This window comes from Mastacembelus armatus, chromosome 22 (assembly GCF_900324485.2).
Source record: "Mastacembelus armatus chromosome 22, fMasArm1.2, whole genome shotgun sequence".
Taxonomy (NCBI): domain Eukaryota; kingdom Metazoa; phylum Chordata; class Actinopteri; order Synbranchiformes; family Mastacembelidae; genus Mastacembelus; species Mastacembelus armatus.
Window position 1 is genome coordinate 6819756 of NC_046654.1, and position 19256 is coordinate 6839011.

At 40.1% G+C, this 19256-nt stretch overlaps 2 protein-coding genes across 4 annotated transcripts; both read right to left on the minus strand.

Annotated features, from left to right (window-relative positions):
* Positions 1-1496: 1496 nt before the first annotated feature.
* manea (mannosidase, endo-alpha) lies at positions 1497-6621 on the minus strand. Of its 3 annotated transcripts, XM_026306099.1 has the most exons (6): positions 6490-6621; positions 5783-5883; positions 5277-5680; positions 4363-4472; positions 3205-3281; positions 1497-3062 (listed from the first exon to the last, which is right to left on the minus strand). In XM_026306099.1, exons 2-6 carry the CDS (start codon positions 5788-5790, stop codon positions 2429-2431), a joined length of 1233 nt encoding a protein of 410 aa, XP_026161884.1. In that variant the 5' UTR covers positions 5791-5883; positions 6490-6621; the 3' UTR covers positions 1497-2428. The 3 variants fall into 3 exon arrangements, with proteins under 3 accessions (XP_026161884.1, XP_026161866.1, XP_026161875.1); XM_026306081.1 differs by having other exon boundaries at positions 1502-3062; positions 5277-5883; XM_026306090.2 differs by having other exon boundaries at positions 1502-3062; positions 5277-5883; positions 6409-6571.
* Positions 6622-7103: 482 nt separating this feature from the next.
* Positions 7104-18866, minus strand: LOC113129934 (serine/threonine-protein phosphatase PP1-beta catalytic subunit-like). The gene is made up of 8 exons (XM_026306177.1): positions 18786-18866; positions 15150-15281; positions 10461-10691; positions 10258-10362; positions 10045-10116; positions 9605-9756; positions 8993-9127; positions 7104-8905 (listed from the first exon to the last, which is right to left on the minus strand). The coding sequence occupies exons 1-8, from the start codon at positions 18835-18837 to the stop codon at positions 8801-8803; spliced, it is 984 nt and encodes a 327-aa protein (XP_026161962.1). The 5' UTR covers positions 18838-18866; the 3' UTR covers positions 7104-8800.
* Between the last annotated feature and the right edge of the window lie 390 nt (positions 18867-19256).

Here is a 19256-nt window from a genome sequence, read left to right on the forward strand (position 1 = left end):
CAGCCAACAGTGGGATCTATGATGTGAGACACAAGTCGCATTCATGGGAGAAACCCCCGTAATATTACCCTGAAGTCTAAACTGTCCAGTGTGCAATAAAGATGTAAAAATGCTATGTAAAAAAAAAAAAAAAAAAAAAAAAAAAAAAATCATCAACATCCAAATGAAAAGGAGAACGCGCCGGCTTCCCCCAGTTACTAAGACATTTTCTGGGGAGATCATTTCTAATTAGCTGGCGAGAATCTGCCATCCAAACCAGGTGCCGCTGCTCAGCCATGGGGTGCAGGGAAAACAGCCATGCATTTCACTCACCATCTCGACAGGCGTGAGTCAAAATAGATCTTTTTTTCTCATTTCCTCAGAGGTCCGTTCCCCTTTCAAACACACCTCGCAACACATGGGAGAGGTGGATGCATTTGGAATAAAAAATCGCGCCTGTCCGCCGTATTTGCAGGGATGGATCCGGACGAGCCCACATCCATCGTCTTGCACCCCAGAAATGATGATACCTCACTACGGCGATATGCGCTGAATCTCCCCCACTGCTGCACACCGACGCACAGAACGATGGCTGCAAAAAGATTTCTTCGTCTATACCTTCAGCCTGCACACTAAATAACACGGCTCGGCGTGTGAGGACGCCATGTATTTTAGGGATGTGATGCGATGTGGACTAATGCCCTGCTGGCTGCCCATGCGCTACCTTGCTGTTTACCGTCAATGCAGCTGCAGGCTTCAGTGTGTGTGGGATGAGATTCCCCGTTAGCGCATCTTACAGTGTAATCATCAGCTTAAGGTTCTCAGTCGACTGAGCAGGCAAACGCAGATCAGGAGCTTTCTCCTCACTGGGCTTCTTTATCCAAATAAACGAATAGTGGGAGATTGATGTGGTGAGCACCTTTTAGTGATGCAGCACTGACCCACAGACTGAGCCATCACCGACAGTTAACACCACAACCACCAACTCAATCAAACATCAAGTGAGCAATTACTGCAGATTTTCACTGAAAAGGCTGTTAATTATTCTCCAAAGAGGCTACAAACGACCATGTGCAGCATTAAATCTCATCATTAGGACTGATGTCTATTAGCTTATTCATTAATCCTCTAAAGAGGCGCTTTGGTCATTTAGTATTGCTCCTCAATAAAGTTTAGGGCCTGGTGAGAAAATGAGAATGATCCTACATTTCCCACAATGCAAAACAACCTTGTGTTAAAACAACGCAAGTCTCTTGGTGGGGGGGGGGGGGGGTTTTTCATCGTGGGGCTTATTTTAGCTTTTCTCTCACATGATACTTGTTTCTGCACTATTTCTTTCACACTATTGCACTGACCCGCAGGTGCAAAAGGCAGAGATGCGCCAGAAGAGCGAAGAAAAGTGCAGGATAGTAGGATTTTAAATAGTGAAGCGAATGTTTCATGAGGAAGGAAATATACTCAACACATACTCAATATGCTTCGAGGACAGACACAGTGCTTCAGAAACAGTGAATCTAATCAGAACTCTACAGGGCACCTTTAAGAAAGCCCCACTAAACATAAATGAGTTGATCTTAATTTTGAACAAAGCAATGAGGTGCCTCTTTGTGTTGTGCTTAGTTTAAATGGCATTAATATAAACTCTGAATCCTAATCTCATAACTGTGACAAGAAACTTAACTGTCTCTTATTAGCATGAAAATGTATGAGTTTCCAAAAATATCATTCCAGAGGTAATTTGTTGTAAGCGATGCATACAGAGATGTCAAGCTCACTCTCCATGACAACATGCACCACACACCATATACCATGGTAACAGATTATTAAGAAGAAAGCAAACTCTTCCAGGGATAAAAATAATCTCGATTTCATCCTCTACTCTTGGCTGCATGCCTGCTTCAATAAGAGAAGTGCTGTCCTGTCATCCCTCGACATGCCTTTGAAACGGTAAGACGTATGTGCTTTTTTGTTGTGTTGTTTTTGTGCTGAGGGAGGGTTGGAAGCAGAACGAGACGACAGATTTATATTAACCAGGCTGCTTTGTTTACTTGTGCCTTTTCTCCCTTTCCAGGGTGCACTTTATTTCTTTCTATTCAGGTTTAGTGTAGTAACAGATTACAGGAAGGCAAATCATGCCAATGCACAGTTTCAGCTGGATATAGTGGAGACAGTAATAAAACATGCTGATTAGATTTTTTCTGGAATCAATGTGTAAACAAGAAATAATAAGACACTAGTTAAATTAGGAATAAGCCACCCAAGGAATAACATACATCACTGCAGCCAACATGAAAGGTAATGAAGTGGTTCACTTGCCTGTGGTTAGTAAATCATTTGACTTTTCTTATAAAATTCTTTATCATTTGCATTTCCTTGTGCATTTTGCAACTGAAACTTAATTTAGCTGTCATCTATTGATTATAAACATTTGCTATGGCTCTTAGCCAAATCAGTCCTGCCACTTTCGTCGCTCACTGCCAAATATCGCTGCCCATTTGCGGGTTATCTCCAGGTAGATTGCAGGTTTATTGGGAAGATAGTCCAGATACACAGTCTGGCCTGTTTTTGGAATTGCCATCTCAATCTGAGTCCCCTCGTGCCATTCATTAAAAGACGTTATAGAGAGAAAATCAGGCCTGGCTTCTAATGCAGCACTCAGTGATGTTTCGTAGTATTTACCGTTGATGCGGTTTCGGGTGTTTTGGAAGTTCCAGGGTCGAATGCTTGTGTCAATATATCCCGGTCCCACACTTGGGATGAATATGAGATTGTTATCGTCGCAGAATGATTTAAGAGACTCCCAGTTCCGTTGAGTGGACCCATAGGAAAACCCATTAGTAGCAAAGTAGGTATAGACACCATCAAAACCTGCTGTTACGATTTCCCTTTTATGTTTCTCCTCTACTAGCAGGGCGATGAAGATGGCGTCATATGGGGTGTCCCTAATGCTGTTACTCTCTGTGTGTTTTAGCAATTTGGCCCATTGCTGTGAGTTCATCAGATATGAGTCATAAACATAGAAGAGTGGAAGAAGCTTGCCAGTGTTTGTCCAGTACTTGAAGAAAGCAGGGTGGTCCCCATATCTGAGGAGAGGAGTTAACAGATAATTAATAAAAAGGAAAAAGTCATAGGAATGAAAAGACTGATGCAAAGAGGATTCCCAGACAGAGTGAGATAAGGTAACTGACATTTGACTGAAAACACTAAAGAAACAGCACTACTTACTTCTCAATTATGTATTTGACATTAGAGAACATGGTCACTTCGTCTCTTCCTCTGTATGGTTCAATGTGAAAAGCTACCTGTACACACAACGTAACAGTCATACAGAGATAAAACACACTTGTCCTTAATATTTCAGAATATCAGATGTTTAAAGGAGCTCATCAAGCACACAGTCAGCTGCTAATTACAAAAGAATGTGCTATCTCCATCCATCCATCCATGTCTGCTTTATCTGGGGTGTCTCAGTCCCGGAGCAGATAAAGCAGATAAAGCCCAGAACACCACTTGTATCCGAGATCTCGTCCTTTCGGTCATGACCCAAAGCTCATGACCATAGGTGAGAGTAGGAACATACATTGACAGGTAAAATGAGAGCTTGGCCTTTCGACTCAGCTCCTTCTTCACCACAACAGACCAGTACATCGACTGTATTGTTGCTGCCCCTGCACCGATCCATCTGTCAATCTCATGCTCCATCCTTGCCTCACTCATGAACAAGACCCCAAGTTACTTCAACTCCTTCATCTGAGGCAGGATCTCTCCAACCTGGAGAGGGCAAGCCACCTTTTTCTGGTTGAGAACCATGGCCTCTGACATGGAGGTGCTCTGGGAACAGGTCTGATTTACTGCCAGCAATGTGAACCAAGCTCCTGCTCTGGTCGCACAGAGACCAGACAGGCCTTAGCAGAGGGCACATGCTTAAGCTTACGCCAAGTGCTTGCTCATAAGGGATTTGCTGGGTTTCTGTTTTTTTGTAAAGTGCCTTGAGATGACTGTATTGTGATTTGGGGCTATACAGATAAATTGAACTGAATTGAATTTAATTATGCTTGAACATGGTGTTCATTATGGGCAAGTTGTGACTAGCACAGAAATCCAACAACAGAACACCACTCGGGTTCAGATCGGGGAGGCCGTTCCCAATCATGCCCCTCCAGGTTTCACTGTCATTGTCCACATGAGGGTTGAAGTGGCCCAGTAGAATACTGGAGTCCCCAGTCAGAGCACCTTCCAGTAATCCACCTGGGGGCTCCAAGAATCGGGGTACACATTGGTACACATTTTCCCTTAATATTTCAGAATATCAGATGTTTAAAGAGCTCATCAAGGACATAGTTGATTACTAATCACAAAAGACTGTACAGTCTCCATACAGACCTTAATAAGGTATTTATGTGCCACTTCCAGCAGTAAAGGCATAATGTCATCCACTGGCTCACCATTATCATCCTTCAAATTAGGAGGATACCAGGAAACAGCAATGACACCTGAGAATAAACAGAGTTAGAGGTTAAACATGACCTCCCGATAATGATTCATACATGATTCATATAATGAAAATGTGTTGCAGTGACACTAAAGGTATGGTGGTAGTAATACAACATGGGTGAAACAATCATGATAGGTGTTTCCTAATATGAATGCATATCAAAGTAATAATTACATATCTTAAAGCACATGTTTAGTGTTTTCTTTTAAAGTAAAGTTTTGTTTGGTGATTATAGGTAGCAGTGACATACATATCTTTTGACAGCTGGATATAGCTGCGATACCTGAACACATATTATCATAGCAGAGAATATCCATATGGATATTGTGATATTGATTTAAATAGGGATATGCTAATTTCCCTGCCAGTTACTAAATGTGGTACTTCATGTCAAGGTGTCTTCCTCATATATGGATACCTCCATACTGGTCTACCAGTGCTTTCCCAAAATTAAAACTAGTGTCTCTCACTGGATGGATCTCATTGGGATCATTGTTATATGAGGTAACATGAGGCCACAGACTACTTAGGATCTAGTCAGCAACCATGACATGAGTGAATGAATATAATGTAAAACAGCAACACTGAATTTTAAAATGATGTTGACAATAAATGTATTTAATGTGGATTAGTCATATCTGACCAATACCCAATCCACTTAATCTGCTACTACCATAATATATTACACTATCATGACAACACTAAAACACACAAAAACTGCTTAACTGAAAACTATTGTTTGGAAAAAAAGATGTTGACTTATTGATGTCTTAAGTGAAGTTCAAGCTGAAATCTGTCTTACCAATAGCTGCTGTACGGAGCTGCTGCATATGAGCCTCTATAACAGAGGGGTCCCTGGAACTGTAAGGCCCTAAAGAGGGATAGAAGTTGGACCCAATGTCATCGGGTGGGCTGTGCCTCCCTTGTGGATACCCCTGGGCCACTTTAAAGTCCCAGTGTGGCAGCTGTGGGTGGTCCCAGTGGATGTATTTCCCATCAAACTTGGGGTTCCCATACCATAGGTAGTAGAAGGTATGGAGGTAATAGTTTGGAGGAGGAAACTTCTTCAGTGTAGCTTCCAGTTCTGCATCTTTTTCTGTCTTAGAAGAGTCATTCATTTTGGTCTGGTCTGGTTTCTTCTTGTTTTCTCTCTGGATCTGATTGTCATTTTTTCTGACCAGAAACAGTTGGACGCCTAGAGGGCTGCTGAACAGAGAGTCATCTGGTGTGAGTGTCTTCAGAACCACTGTTATGATGAGTACAAGCAACACCAAAACAATTAATGCGATGCAAGATTTGCGCCTAAACCTTGCCATTCTTCAGTCAGTGACGGAGGGTTTTCATGGTTCATTTTTGAGACAGCAGTGAGGAACAGTGTTGGACAGGATGCCACTGAGTTCTTGCTCAGCCTAAAACAGGGAACAAAATGTGTAACAAATGAACATCAAGTGCTGCAACTAAACATTTACTCTAGGTTAAATGTCTAGTCTACACATTTAGGAGATAGTGAATCTCCCATAACCTAAACTGATGATTTCTCAGACTGGGGCACATTAATATTTGGCACTTTTTTTTTTAAATTACTTGAATGATGACTAAATTACCAATTTTGTCAATTGACTCACTGCCAGTCAAGTAACACTAGAGGTCAGTTTAGTCTGTGCTGATTTGTAGGTGCCTGGAGAAATAATGAAGCCCCATGAGCAGCTGAGGTCAGTAGAGACCCTATAATAAACATCTGCACTGGGGCCTTCTGGGATTCATCAGCCATGAGAAAGACAACGTCATGCTGACTGACTGCACATGTCAAAAATACTCTAAAAACAAAGAAATAATAAAAAAGTACAGTGTATTAAGTGGACTCACATAACAAATACTATAGATATGTATTCCCAAAGACATAGTCAAGCTAACAATATTAGCTCCAACGTTACCTGCATTGATGAACTTTGCACCTGTCAGCAGCAGCCAAACTAAACAAAACACAATTAAGTTAACGTCAGCTTCATGCTCACCCAGCTTTCTCCTGTCTATTCAAACATCAAGTCTCACAGCCCGTTAAGCGGCTCCAAGGACTTTAAGAAATACATTTCGCTGCACATGATGCAGAGGATCCAAACTGTACTTCTGGTTCAGACGCGTGTCCCGGAAAACGTCGCAGATCTATAAATGCGCCGGTGGCAGATGAGCACTGACTGAGACCCATCCATGTAGTATATGAAGCTGAACCTACGCGTTGCACTCATGGACGTTTGGTATGTCCGGTCAACAACACAGAAAGAATGACCGATGGCGCCCCCAGTCGTTGGGAAGGTGAAATACACAAAATAAGTTTCTTTAGTATTTGTCATAGAAATTTTTAAATAAAACACTATTAGATAATATTTCTTTTGAAAACAAAACAGGCCTAGATAGAACAAGAAAGCTCTTTTAGTTGCAGCATGTCAATGTGATTGACATATAGGAGCAAAATCCTGCTGTCTTTAATTCATTAGTGTGTATAGAAATTCTGCTATCTAGCTAGTTGTATAGTTTGTGGCTTTTTGAAGTAAGGAGTAGGCTAAATACACTGCCACTGCAGCAAATATAAAGATGTGAAAAGATGAGTAAGAACAGAGGTGACAACAAATTTGCTTTCCATCCTTTTTATTGAATTTATAGACTTTCAAACAAACTTGTACCAACTGCAAAACAGCTTTAGGTAACACCTTGTTGTCTTCTTATTACCATTATTAGGAAATAAATTAAGTGAATAAAAAGTAAACAATGTGAATAGAGAACATAGAAATACAACAGAAAGATTACCACAAAGAGCAAAAACCTAAAGAAAGAGGCAAATGTTTTCCACAAAGAAATCCACTGCGTCTCAGTTGCAGCAGACTGAAGCTGAAGTACTAACCAGGCTAATCGCTGGCCAGACAACATTTTGTACTGGCAAAGTAATGAAAAGCCAGTCTTGAGCTATTGAGTTTGAAATTTACATCACATTTGTACTATTTTGCAGTGTACTATTGTATTTGTACACCAGGTGGCATCACTATTATGCAGTAAAACTACTTGGTGCTTCCACCCTCCTGACTGGTTTTTCAACCTGAACACACTGGATGTGTTTGTGTGTAAGAATGGTGAAAGCAATCTTATTTTGTTTGTTTGCTGTCTGCTCTATAAACACAATACTGAATCAAAGACTGCAGAGCATTCTGTAAAGCTTGCTTTGTATTCATTTTTACTATTTGGTCCTTAACACTGTAAGAGCTGTAAGGATAAGAGAGAGAGCTAGAAAATCCCAGTCAGTGCTGTCTTACATTTCCTGTCCTAACCTGCTTTTCCTACAAAGGCCCAGAATAACAAAGCACGATTCTGTAACCATTTTTAGTATACCATTTAATACTGACCATAAGTTAATCATGTTAGTTCCTTTGCACTGAATTAATTTTCCATGATAAATTCAAAATAATCTCTCAGCATCTTTCACTACAAATCAAGAGAATCTGTATGGGGGAAATTATCTTGATGAGAAGAAACAATAACTATACCCAGGAAAATGTCAATACTAGCTTTGTAGGGGAAGCAGCATTCTTTTGTGTGGGTGTGGATTCGAGGCAGAGGGAGGCATAACAGAGTGGCGGAATCGATGCCCAGAGGGCATTGTGTTCGGTTAAAGCATGCCCACTGCCAGCAGCATTTGATTTAGCCACTATATTTCATTCAAGCCGTTCTCCTCACATTCTTTGCTACTCATGGGGCGGGTGTACTCAGTGGTTAAAATATATAAAATGTGCTCGTGCACAACAACCGCAATGTGCACTTACACATGCTATATTGAGTTTAAACTGTTAAAATGGAATACAGGAGATGTTATTTGTGTCTATGGATTTAGCATTGCACAGAAATCTCAGTCTCATTTAAATAGAGTGGAAGGATTCTCTTTGCTTTTTGAGGTCAAGGCAGAACAATGTTCCTCTAACTTTGCCCCTCTTTACAGAGAAGGCATTTCCTTACACAACACAGAACTCAGAAAACCTTATATGGCATTGGAAGTAAAACCACCAAAAGGATTATTTGTTAATAATATCAAAAATACCAACAAACAGGCAGAAAATTAAACAGATTGGTCACAGCAAGTTTATGTACACATACACATTAAGAAAAGAGCTGTCAGTGGAGTCGGGGAGAGGGTGGGTAAGTGGAGAAGAAAGAGGAGAAAGATTCGGGCAATTAGATAAGCCCTGTATCTTCACTATACAGGGGAGTTACAGGGGTTGCCGTGATGGCACACCAAGGACGGAGAGGGTGAGAAAAAGGGGGTGAGTCGAGGCTGTATGTTCACCTCTTCTTAGGGGCTTGGGTGGTGCGGGGTGGTGTGACAGGACGACCAGAATTTACACCACCATACTGATACTTGGCCTTCTTCTCTGAGGGCTTTAGGATCTTTACGACACAAACATAAACAGAGAGAATATGCATGTTTCTGAGATAAGTGCAATATCAAAAAACTATTAGCATGAATGCACATACCTGGAAGGAGCACATGAGGGATTCATCAACGCTCATCATGCCGCCTGCATTGTCAAACTCTCCGCAGTAGTTTGGAGCTGAGAAAAGTGTGACCAGTTGACGTTTGGCAAAGAACTCATATCCATCCTCCACAACCTGTTTGAAGACACTTCACATTATTCCACAGCCTACAGCGATCAATACAACAAACATCTTGGAATCTTTCTTTGCTATCAAGGCTAAGTATACAAAACCACCTACACTGGAATCAATATGAAATGCCCAAAGCAAAGCCCAAGTAGACTCAGATAATTTGATAACTACATCTGTTTTTTCTAGTCATTCAGTTGCTTAATCATTCTCTGTTTTATAGCATTTCAATAAGCAAAAAATTAGACTGATAATGACCAAATGTTAAGTAAAGTTATAATGAATCTGTATATCAGCCACAGAAAATACTGGCCAGAAGGACACACATTTTAATCAAAGTCAGATGTCATTCAACCCTAAAAGCTAATCAATTTAAAGTTTCTATGGGAAAAAAAAAATTACACATGATAAATTATTTAACATGAGCTTTATGTATGTATTTGTCATATCTAGGTTCCTTACCTTCATTTCGTTTGTACGTACCTGGTGGGCTCTGCAGATGAGGTCCAGGTCATGACGGTTGAGGAACTTGCTGACCACATCGGCCCCAAAAGTGAAGGAGACCCCGCGGTCATTCTCTCCCCAACCTTGTACGTCTTTATCTGGGTCTGACCACAACAGGTCGCACAACAGGCCTGAGAGACACACATGGAGACAAGAGATGGTGGTAAAAAGCACATTAAGCCAGGAAAGACAACATGCAGAAGAATGTGCTGAAATCGAGCAGACTTTGTTACATACAGAAGATCCACAGATCCACTGACTTAACTGTCATTCACTCAGGAGGAGATTGTCTGCTCTTTGTTTCATCTAAAGGTAAACTTAAATCCCAGGGAGACACCCAGAGAAGTGCACGTTCAGTATTAAATATGAACATGCACTTAAGTACGTGCACACACGCACGCATGCACACACACAAATACCTGTATCAGGAACGTCTGTGGGTCTCATGATCCTGCGAATCTGCTCCATTGACTGCAAATCAGGCGATAGCCCTGAAAGAGGAAAATATGCAAATGTTGATTGAATAATGGCCAGTATATGGATACAAAATTCATCCAAATCTGTTTTAAACAAGGTCCAAGTTTAAAATTAAAATAAGGGGAGGAAATGAGTGAAAGGAGTAACTCATTTACCTCCATGGCAGCAGAAGATCTTCTCATCAATAATAGCAGCAATGGGGAGGCAGTTAAAGCAGTCAGTGAAGGTTTTCCACAACTTAATGTTGAACCTGCGCTTACCTGTTGAACCACATGAACACACATCATTGGAACATTACTGAATATGTGCTTCGGGTGTTTGTGTGTACATTTGAGCAGAATGAGCCTATTCTACTCACACTCATCGTAGAATCCATAGATGCGGTTGATAGAAGCACACTCATGGTTTCCCCTGAGCAGGAAAAAGTTCTCTGGGTATTTGATCTTATAGGCCAGAAGAAGGCAGATGGTTTCCAAGGACTGTTTCCCTCTGTCCACATAGTCACCCAGGAAAAGATAGTTTGCCTCTGGAGGGAAACCACCATACTCAAAAAGCCTCAGTAGATCTGTGTACTGCCCATGGATATCACCTAAAAAAGGAATGAGAAGGAAAGGGGTAGACAAGATGTTAGTGTAAGTGCAGAAAGGGGGTGTTACTTAGGGCAGAAAAAGAGAAGAATTTAAAATTGTTACGCAAGAGGGAAGAGATTATTAAAAAAAAAAAACTGAAGCAATGTAGTTTGTGTAGTTTTTTATTTTGAAATCATATATTCAACTCCACATAGGCTCACACACCTCCTCTTGTCTTTCTGAGCCATGTGATTTTACAAACACTCTCTGACATGTAGGTTGGTGGGGATGTATGACTGTGGTTATGGTTTATAGGGGCCACAGCAGCATAGATACACAGAATATACCAACTGCCACCAGATCAATGCTATAGCCCATGGGAAATGAGCTAGAGAGAAAGAAAACTGACAATCCAGGTTAATCACAAAAATAAAGGAGACACAGACACCTCCACACAAACTAATGTTAATTTTAACAACCCTCAAGGATTCAGGTTCATGGTTTTCTTTTTGACATCAGTCAGGCAGTGATGAGCTGAGCGCACTCACCAAAGCATTAGATCTCTGAAAGGGAGCCTCACTTCATCACCTAACCAAGACCCGCTTCTTTTTTTTATATAGCTGTCTAATTTGGGCTAAGTGCTCTAGACTCAGATGACTGCAGCAAGCCTCACCAGAATGGCTAAGACAATAATAACAGGCTTTATTGTGACCAAAACGGGAAGCAAATTCATGTGCCACAGTCTTTTTATGGTAATGCTTCATTACAAGATTGCACCAAATACAAATTAAAATAAAATAATAGGTCGTGTTAGGCTATGCAGCTGTCTGGCCCTGAGATTAAAATGACCAACAAAAATTGTAAGTTTATACTGAAAACATGAGAGTGGATGGCATGTTTTTTTCTACTTTATGGTGCCCATCAGTTAGCTAGGCAACAAAACACAAACCACGACTGGCACCAAACCTGTACGGCTACAGGCCTATAGTTATTTTTGCCTGTGTCTCAGGATGCCATGCAAAGGCAAAGTTTTCCGTGCAAATGTATGATTAAAGTAACAGTTAAGCATGTTTGAAGTCTAGCTCTGTCTTATACTCAGTGCTCATCTTGTGCTTATCCAGCTGGTTTGTTTTTCACCGTCAGTCATTTTCTTTTCCCTCTATACGCTTCCCCAGCTTGCCATCTAGAGTTTTGAGGCAACAACTTTACAATCCTTCACTTTAATAACACAATATCAATACTTCAGTGAAACAGAGTGCTCTATCAATACAGTGCTCCATATGGAATCAGGAAAGCCTTTAAAAACCTTTTACTTTAGTTGCTGCTTCCAAACCCCATTTTGTCATAGAAGAGAGAAGAGGTGATAGCAGGTAGAAAGTAGGATCCAATGTGCCATGTGTGTTGTTCCAAAACAATTTTTTTATTTTTGTTTTTATAGTAAAATATTAAGGCACTTTTCCTTGTTGCATTTAATGTTTAGACAGTCTGTCACAACAGCAAAATTAGTCATACCTTTATTGTTTTGACTTCGAGCCTATGAAAGTATCCTAGTAAGTATCCAGCTGGGAACAGACCCGCAAACTGCTTAAAACCAAAAATACCACATAAAAAATCTGAAAACGCTGACTGCGACCAATACTACACTTTTTTAGTCTTGGCAGTCATAAACTGGACAACAGAATAAATACAGGGGACTGAGTAAATACAGAGGACACCACACAGAACAGTAAATCTTGCAAGTGCCTGCACCAAAACAGAAATGGACACAAAGCGATAAATAATTAGCATTGCTGATTTATACTGCAGTTTGCTCAGAAAAGAAATGCAGAAACAAAACCACATTTGGCTAAATTTGTGGATGCAGAGACATTGGAATGTAGATGTTAATCTCTGCACAGACTATTGGAGGTATGCATTTATGGCATACAAACACTATTTCTCAGCTTTGGTGCCATTCTCAGTGTTTCGGTTTTTTCAATGCCACCATTTCATTGGTTGCTAATTCAAAAGGCACCATGATTTAGTTTTACACTAACAACTTCACACACCGAGATGTTGCATGAACTAGTGCAGTATAGGTTATTGTTATGTGTATGAATGTGTGAGCTACACCAATGCTGGCTTTCGATCGGGTAGCCCCCCGCCTGCCTTCTCACAAGAAATCGTAGGATGACAGTGAATTATTTACTCAGCACTGCCTCTGCAGTGTCAAAACAGTCTGAGAATAGCAGCACAGAGACTTAAGGTTTAAAAACCAGAGTAAAAGGCAAAAGCTAAGACAGGGGGTGCTGAACCTGAGGTCAGTCTTCTAAATGAATGTGATTTGCTTCACAAAACAACAAAATATAAAACCAAGTGCCATAACAACATTTCACAGCAATAAAAGGTGCAGAACAGCACATGTTATGCACTTCATGTGTGTGACATCCATAAGTGGATGTCCATGGCAGAATCTTATAGGAAATTTTTCTATCCATATTGCATCACTACTGTGCTCTGACAAAGCAGGCAAATAGATTAGTTTTAAGAAAATTACAGCAAGAAAAACCTCTTTCGAGTGGCACATACCCTTTGACTTTTACATTAAAAATGCTGTAGTACATCCTAAAACGTGCTCATCTCATTATCTTAAGTCTGTGAACTGTTTGTGCTAATTTTCAGTCAGTACTTGCAGTCCGAAAACAATACTCAATCCTAGTCATATATAGAATACAGATAGCTTGTGGTCAAATCAATTAGATTTTGTCAGCATCAGTCATTAACCGTTATTGATTCTACAGAAGGGTGTAACTGTGGGGTGCTGTTAATAATTCTTATCTGTTTTGATTATTTTAGTAAGAATGACTATACAATACTTCCTCCAAAGTGTATCTGTATCATTATTCAAGTTACTGCGCAAGAAACGCCACTTTCAACAACACTGTATTAAAGAAATCCAAATTTCTATTATTCTGGTTAAATAGATGATTAAGCCAAACAGTGGCAAAGCTGTTGTTGGCTTAGGCTAAATTACTGCAGTGGCATTAAGATTAACATGTGAGAGCAGAACCTGATCCATGTGGCCTTAGTAAATAATTAAAGGCATTCACTGTTTGGTCTTTACAGTCAGTGCCTGTGCTGCAAAAGCACTGTCATCACAGTCAATCGGTTGAAGGCAGGCAATATGTTTGGGGTAAGAAGTTAAGCAACAGAACAAAAAGAAAAAGTGAGACAAAGGATTCCCTTCCAGTGACACCTCCACCTCACCTCATGCATATTTTAGTATAATGTGCCAGGGTTAGGTCCACATGGGTGAAAGCATTTGAGGCCTTTATAAAGTCAGTTGATGCAGTATTAGGCTATATACTTAACAACAATCACACAAAGTAAACGTGAGTGGGAGAAAACTGGTAAGAGAAATGAACAAACACAAAATGAACTGTGTAGGCCTGAGCACATACAGTATATGTGCTTATGCACTGTGTGCCAAACACTGGTACATACATTAGAAGTTTAGAGTTGTTGCAGTGCCACACGGGGGGGAAGAGATAAAGTATGTGGGCGTATGCTGAGATGTGCAGGAGCCAGCTAGAGATAGTGATAGTGGCTATTTCAACTGTTGAGAAGGGGCTCACTTGCAAATGTGCACTTCTTTGTTCTACTTTGGTGTGCCTATTTTACTTGTATAAGACAGTCTGTCCATATTTGTGCAATTCCCCGATATACATCCTCCTTTAACATACACAAGGCAGCTGAGTCAAGAGAATAAGAGTGACTTAATGTATGACCCAGGCTGAGACAGTGTTATCTGGTCTGGTTACATAAGTTAACTCTGAACTGCATCACAAAAAGATAATTGCTGCTCCCGGGCTGTGCTCTGCAGAGTGGGGGTGTGCCATCGGTGCACCCAGCCCTTCACAGCCAGAATGTAGTTTTCTGCTTGAGCAGAATTTTTAAAAAAATAAGATTTTATTTTTGGACACTTATGAAAGGCTACAGGCAAATATTCAAGACATATACAGTATTTTCAGTCAGTGATTGGATCACAGAAAAATTTGATACTGAAAGCACCTGCCTTTTGGTTTTGATGATAAACTTGTTTGATGTGTGCTTGCTTGTGGGTGCACAGTTTGTAAGCATGGCCATTTTTTATCTATGCAATAGCTTGTCGTTAGATTTCCTATGATTAATTACTAATTTGCAGTGCACTTTGTCAAGTCAAATATGGAGGGAATGCACAATGGCACTGCACTTATTTTTTTTATAAATCAGGTAATTGGCAAACAGCTGGAACTTGTGTAAAATGACTGGTTAGTAAAACATTTTTAAGCAGTTATTTTGAGATTATGCTTCTACTTTGCTTTTCTGTGCTTAGAAATATCTCAATTAGAAACACTTTATATAGAATAGACTACAGAAGGTTATGAGAGAGTGGCAGCAAGATGAACAAACAAACAAACAAATGACCTGAACCGTGGCTGCAAATGTAAAACACTGACCACAAATCTTCAAAGGTGCCTCAAGCTCCAGCAGGATAGGCTGGCTAAGGAAAATCTCCCTGGATTTGATGCAGAGTCCCCGCACCTCTGCCTCGGTCATCTGGACTATCTTCCCTGGGCGACATCCCCGCACTAGATAGGAGAGAAAAAAAAAAAAACAGTCAGTGCTATTAATTTTTATCATCATTGTAAGTGCTAGTGCAGCAACAGCGGGAATTTGCAACACTATGAAGTTTATCAGAATGAGGCCACAATAGAATAATTTTTGGTCTAAGAGAAAATAACACTTACAGCAGAACCACAAGCAATCTTTAAATCTGATTAGCTGTGGGTGTAATAATTGTTTAGCTTATAGCAGCCTGGTCTGAGCCATACTTGAGAAACCCAGTGCTTACACTATGAGAGCAGCTTGCATCTTCAGCAGCAGTGTGGGTTTACTGGCTGTGAAGTTGCACCGTTAGCTTAAACCTACTTTCTGGCAGTCTGCCACAGCTCTGGGTCCAGATTTATCTTGAAATGGTGAAAAGAAGAGAAGTGCAAATGCTGGCTATAGTAAACAGCTGAAAGTGTTAGAGGTATGCAAAGTTAAATTATATATAAACACTGCTTCCTTGACACGTTACCTGGAGGCCAGAATACAAACAGTTTAATTTAGTAAAAAACAACCTGTTCATGAAATATTTCATATCTGTGCTTTTGTTTTTCATATGGCAGTTAGTGCAATGTCTTCAAAAGACAACATCAAAAGGGCACACATTCAGTCATAAGGCATTATGGCTACTCAAAAATAGACTAGTGCTCATGGTAAACACAAGCTGAACTGCTAACAAATGAATAATAGGCCTTGTGCCATGTCACTATATTTATTCACAGTAAATGGTAACTGCAGGACATAGCCCTTTTAATTTTAGTCTTAATCTGACATCACAAAACAAAATCAAAGCATTGTTCAGTTTTGATTGTTCAGTGCCAGCGGAAACAAGTGAAAATGGATTAACTGGTGTATGGGCAAGGAATTCTCAATGATTAGTTCATGCATTTTTGTGTATACACAGATGCACACCTGTGTACAAACACAGTACAGTACTGTGTCTGAACTGCTTAATAATGTTGAACAGGGTGTGAAGCATGAAACTGCAGAAATCAGACTCTCATCAGAGCTGAGTGAGTGAAACTTGGCTACTTAGCCTTCTCTGCTTTAACACTGAATCCTTTAGAGTTCACACTTCTGCAGGCTGGAACTTTAAAAAGGGATTATGTTTTTAAGAACATTGAGGGGCAAAGGCTACTACGAAGCAATGAAAGGGATTTGCTTCCATCATAAACCAAATCGCGGTTTGATCACACTGTGATTGTGCACGTGTTTGGAGAAAGTGACGCAGTGTTCCTTAAGTTTTAATTCCAGTGAATAAGCACTCTCACTGACACTTGGCTTTCCCTCAAGACTGAATTTTCTTTGACAGAAAAACCTTACAGCTTGACCATAACTGGTTTTGATAAATCTAAAACTGTTACATTAATGAGAAAAAGATAGACCCTTGTAGACAGCTGCGTAGAGCTAACAAAACAATTCCTTCGAGAGCTTCAACTATTATTTTCAAAATCAATTTATCTACCAAATATTAGTAAAATAAAGGGTACAAACTGATCTGAAATACTAGCCCTGGTTTCTGTAACTGTAAGATGCAGGACTTTTTGAGTTAGTTCTTCCAAATCCTTTTGTCTAAGGTCACTTAATTCTTCTCAGACAAGGCAGGAAAACAGAAGTTTATTTTCCTGCATTTCTTCCTTTGGATCCAGACTCATTTTTTTAAGTCGTAAGAATCACAAAAGTAATAGTTCTGCTCTGTTGATGGCATTTCACTAACAGAAAGACAAGATAGAATTTGGAATGCATCCTGTACTTTTCAAATGGTATTCATAATTACTCACAAATGATTTGCTCATTTGAACAAATTTTATTTTGGAATACTAGCAACACATACTAGATTCTAACACATATTAAAGTTCACATCAACAAGGATCAACAAGCTTTCTAACAGAGACAAATGACTAGCCACAAGTCACAGTCACTAGCTGTCAAATACCAATTACCACAAACCATCATATGACTGATGATCATCACCACATTGCATTGCAGATGTGATTTGGTTTCCCAGTTGAGAATGGAACAAGGTTGAAGAGTTGAATGCAGGATGTGAAGCAATTATATGATTTCTTTGTTCAGTTTATCTTAATTTGGTACCAATGTTAATTAACTGAAAATGAAACTGCATGAAATACAAGGTATTTGCAGTGTGACAGCATTTTGCAGTGGGTACCATGAATAATAAATCCCAGCAGTTCACTGCTGAGGTAGTGTCCTCTACATTTTTCCTTCAGAGTCACATATACGGGTGGAAAGTATGCCAAGGACAGACGCATTCGCCTTAGTGGTCTGGTCTCATTCAAAGGATATCTCACAGGGGAACAGAAGAGCCCCCATCTTCTCTTCAGCAGGTGGATTGCCAATACAAAAAAAACCTTGCACATCCCTCTATCTGCCCAATCTGAAACCTGATCTTCACACACCAAGAACATTCACTTCATTTGCCAAACACAAACAAGCTACAAAGCAACATACAATGACATAACCAATAGATAAGAACATAACGGTGAACAGATCAAATAAAAACCCAGAATATATCTTCCACCTAATCTAATTTTGCAATGTCCTCAATTTGTGCCTGTACAATCACATTTAAAGAGAAAGTGGGCCCTGTGTGCATGAGTGCACTGAATCACAACAACCTGCCCACTACAAGACACCTACAAGCCTAGTGATGAAGTCAACAAAAGGCAAAATGACTTCACCAGAACTACAGTGGCTCACAAGTTGAATTTGTTTAGTATGCAGTGACATCTAACATCATATGAAAGGGTTATTCATAGATGTGTCGTGATCTTTAACGCGGGGTTATTTCTACAGCTGTTCATGTGTTACACAAATCATATTTTCAATAATGTGCCATTAGCCTGGTCCCCATTAGATATTGAATAGGAACGTTGTATCATAACGACAACTCTCAGGATATGGAGCAAAAATGAACCGTGTCAAGGGCAGCGGTGCTGCTGAAACCCCGTATTAATGCCTAAAGATATTAACTTCAGCTGCATTTTAGCTTCGACTACAACCTCATTATTTTATTTAGCTAACCCATGTTTTAATATATAATATGTTTAACAAACAAGACAAACGTCCCAGCTCCTCTTCCACCGACACACACCAACCGTACGCAATTTGACAATTAAATGAGCCACAACACTGCAGAAATTGTAAGGCAGAAAGTTGAATTACATGGTAAAGTAATCACCGCGACACAGTAAAAAATAGGTGCCAAAAGAAACGTAGCTACTGTGAAAACTGAGAAATGTAGGCGTTCACCGCTGACAGTGTTTATAAACACGTCCAGCTAACGGCAGCGTTAGCCAGAGCTAGCCGGATCTACACCGTTACTATTGGCTGACGTTAGCATCCACTAGCTAGCACTCTCCTGCGTTTTCTGCGGTAGCTACACAATAACCCTCAGACCAGATGTGAAAACCCAAAAACAGTGACCTTTGTTTGATATCATAGACCGTGTGAAAATCATTCACCTTCCAGCAGTCGAGAGATGAGGCTGTCCACGTTCAATTCACCCTCCGCCATCTTCAAACTGATGCTATACTGTTGCTGGCTCGATTCCTCCCATAGACACTAGGAGGCGCTGTTGGCGAGAACACTGTACCTGTAACTACAGTTTTAGACAGCTCTATATAAAGAGAAGGAGTTTGTCACTTTAGCCTGACAAATAAATATTCTTAGGTTAATTCCATCTAGAATACAACTTTACTGTTTTACAACTAATTAAAAAATAGGCTCAGGTTTTTTACTGGGTTCGTTATACTTGCAGTGGAGGAAGAATTACCTCCTCAGATCTGAAACACTTGCGTAATATAGTGGCCAATGCAAAATGCTTCTTTACAAGTTTATTTTTAAATATATTGCAATTCAAAACGAGATGTATGTAATGAATTCTACCTTCAGAAAGTTCAGTTTTTGTTGGTATTCTGTGCCAAGCCAATTAT

Excerpts from the sequence above, each read along its gene's own strand:
- manea (XM_026306081.1), bottom strand. The coding sequence starts at position 5,790 with ATGGCAAGGTTTAGGCGCAAATCTTGCATCGCATTAATTGTTTTGGTG. Across the intron at positions 3,282-4,362 it reads CACATAAATACCTTATTAAG|GTAGCTTTTCACATTGAACC; the intron begins GTCTGTATGGAG and ends TTGTGTGTACAG. Across the intron at positions 3,063-3,204 it reads GTCAAATACATAATTGAGAA|ATATGGGGACCACCCTGCTT; the intron begins GTAAGTAGTGCT and ends TCCTCTCCTCAG.
- LOC113129934 (XM_026306177.1), bottom strand. The coding sequence starts at position 18,837 with ATGGCGGAGGGTGAATTGAACGTGGACAGCCTCATCTCTCGACTGCTG. Across the intron at positions 10,117-10,257 it reads GATCTTCTGCTGCCATGGAG|GGCTATCGCCTGATTTGCAG; the intron begins GTAAATGAGTTA and ends TTCCTCTTTCAG. Across the intron at positions 8,906-8,992 it reads CCCTCATGTGCTCCTTCCAG|ATCCTAAAGCCCTCAGAGAA; the intron begins GTATGTGCATTC and ends TGTGTCGTAAAG.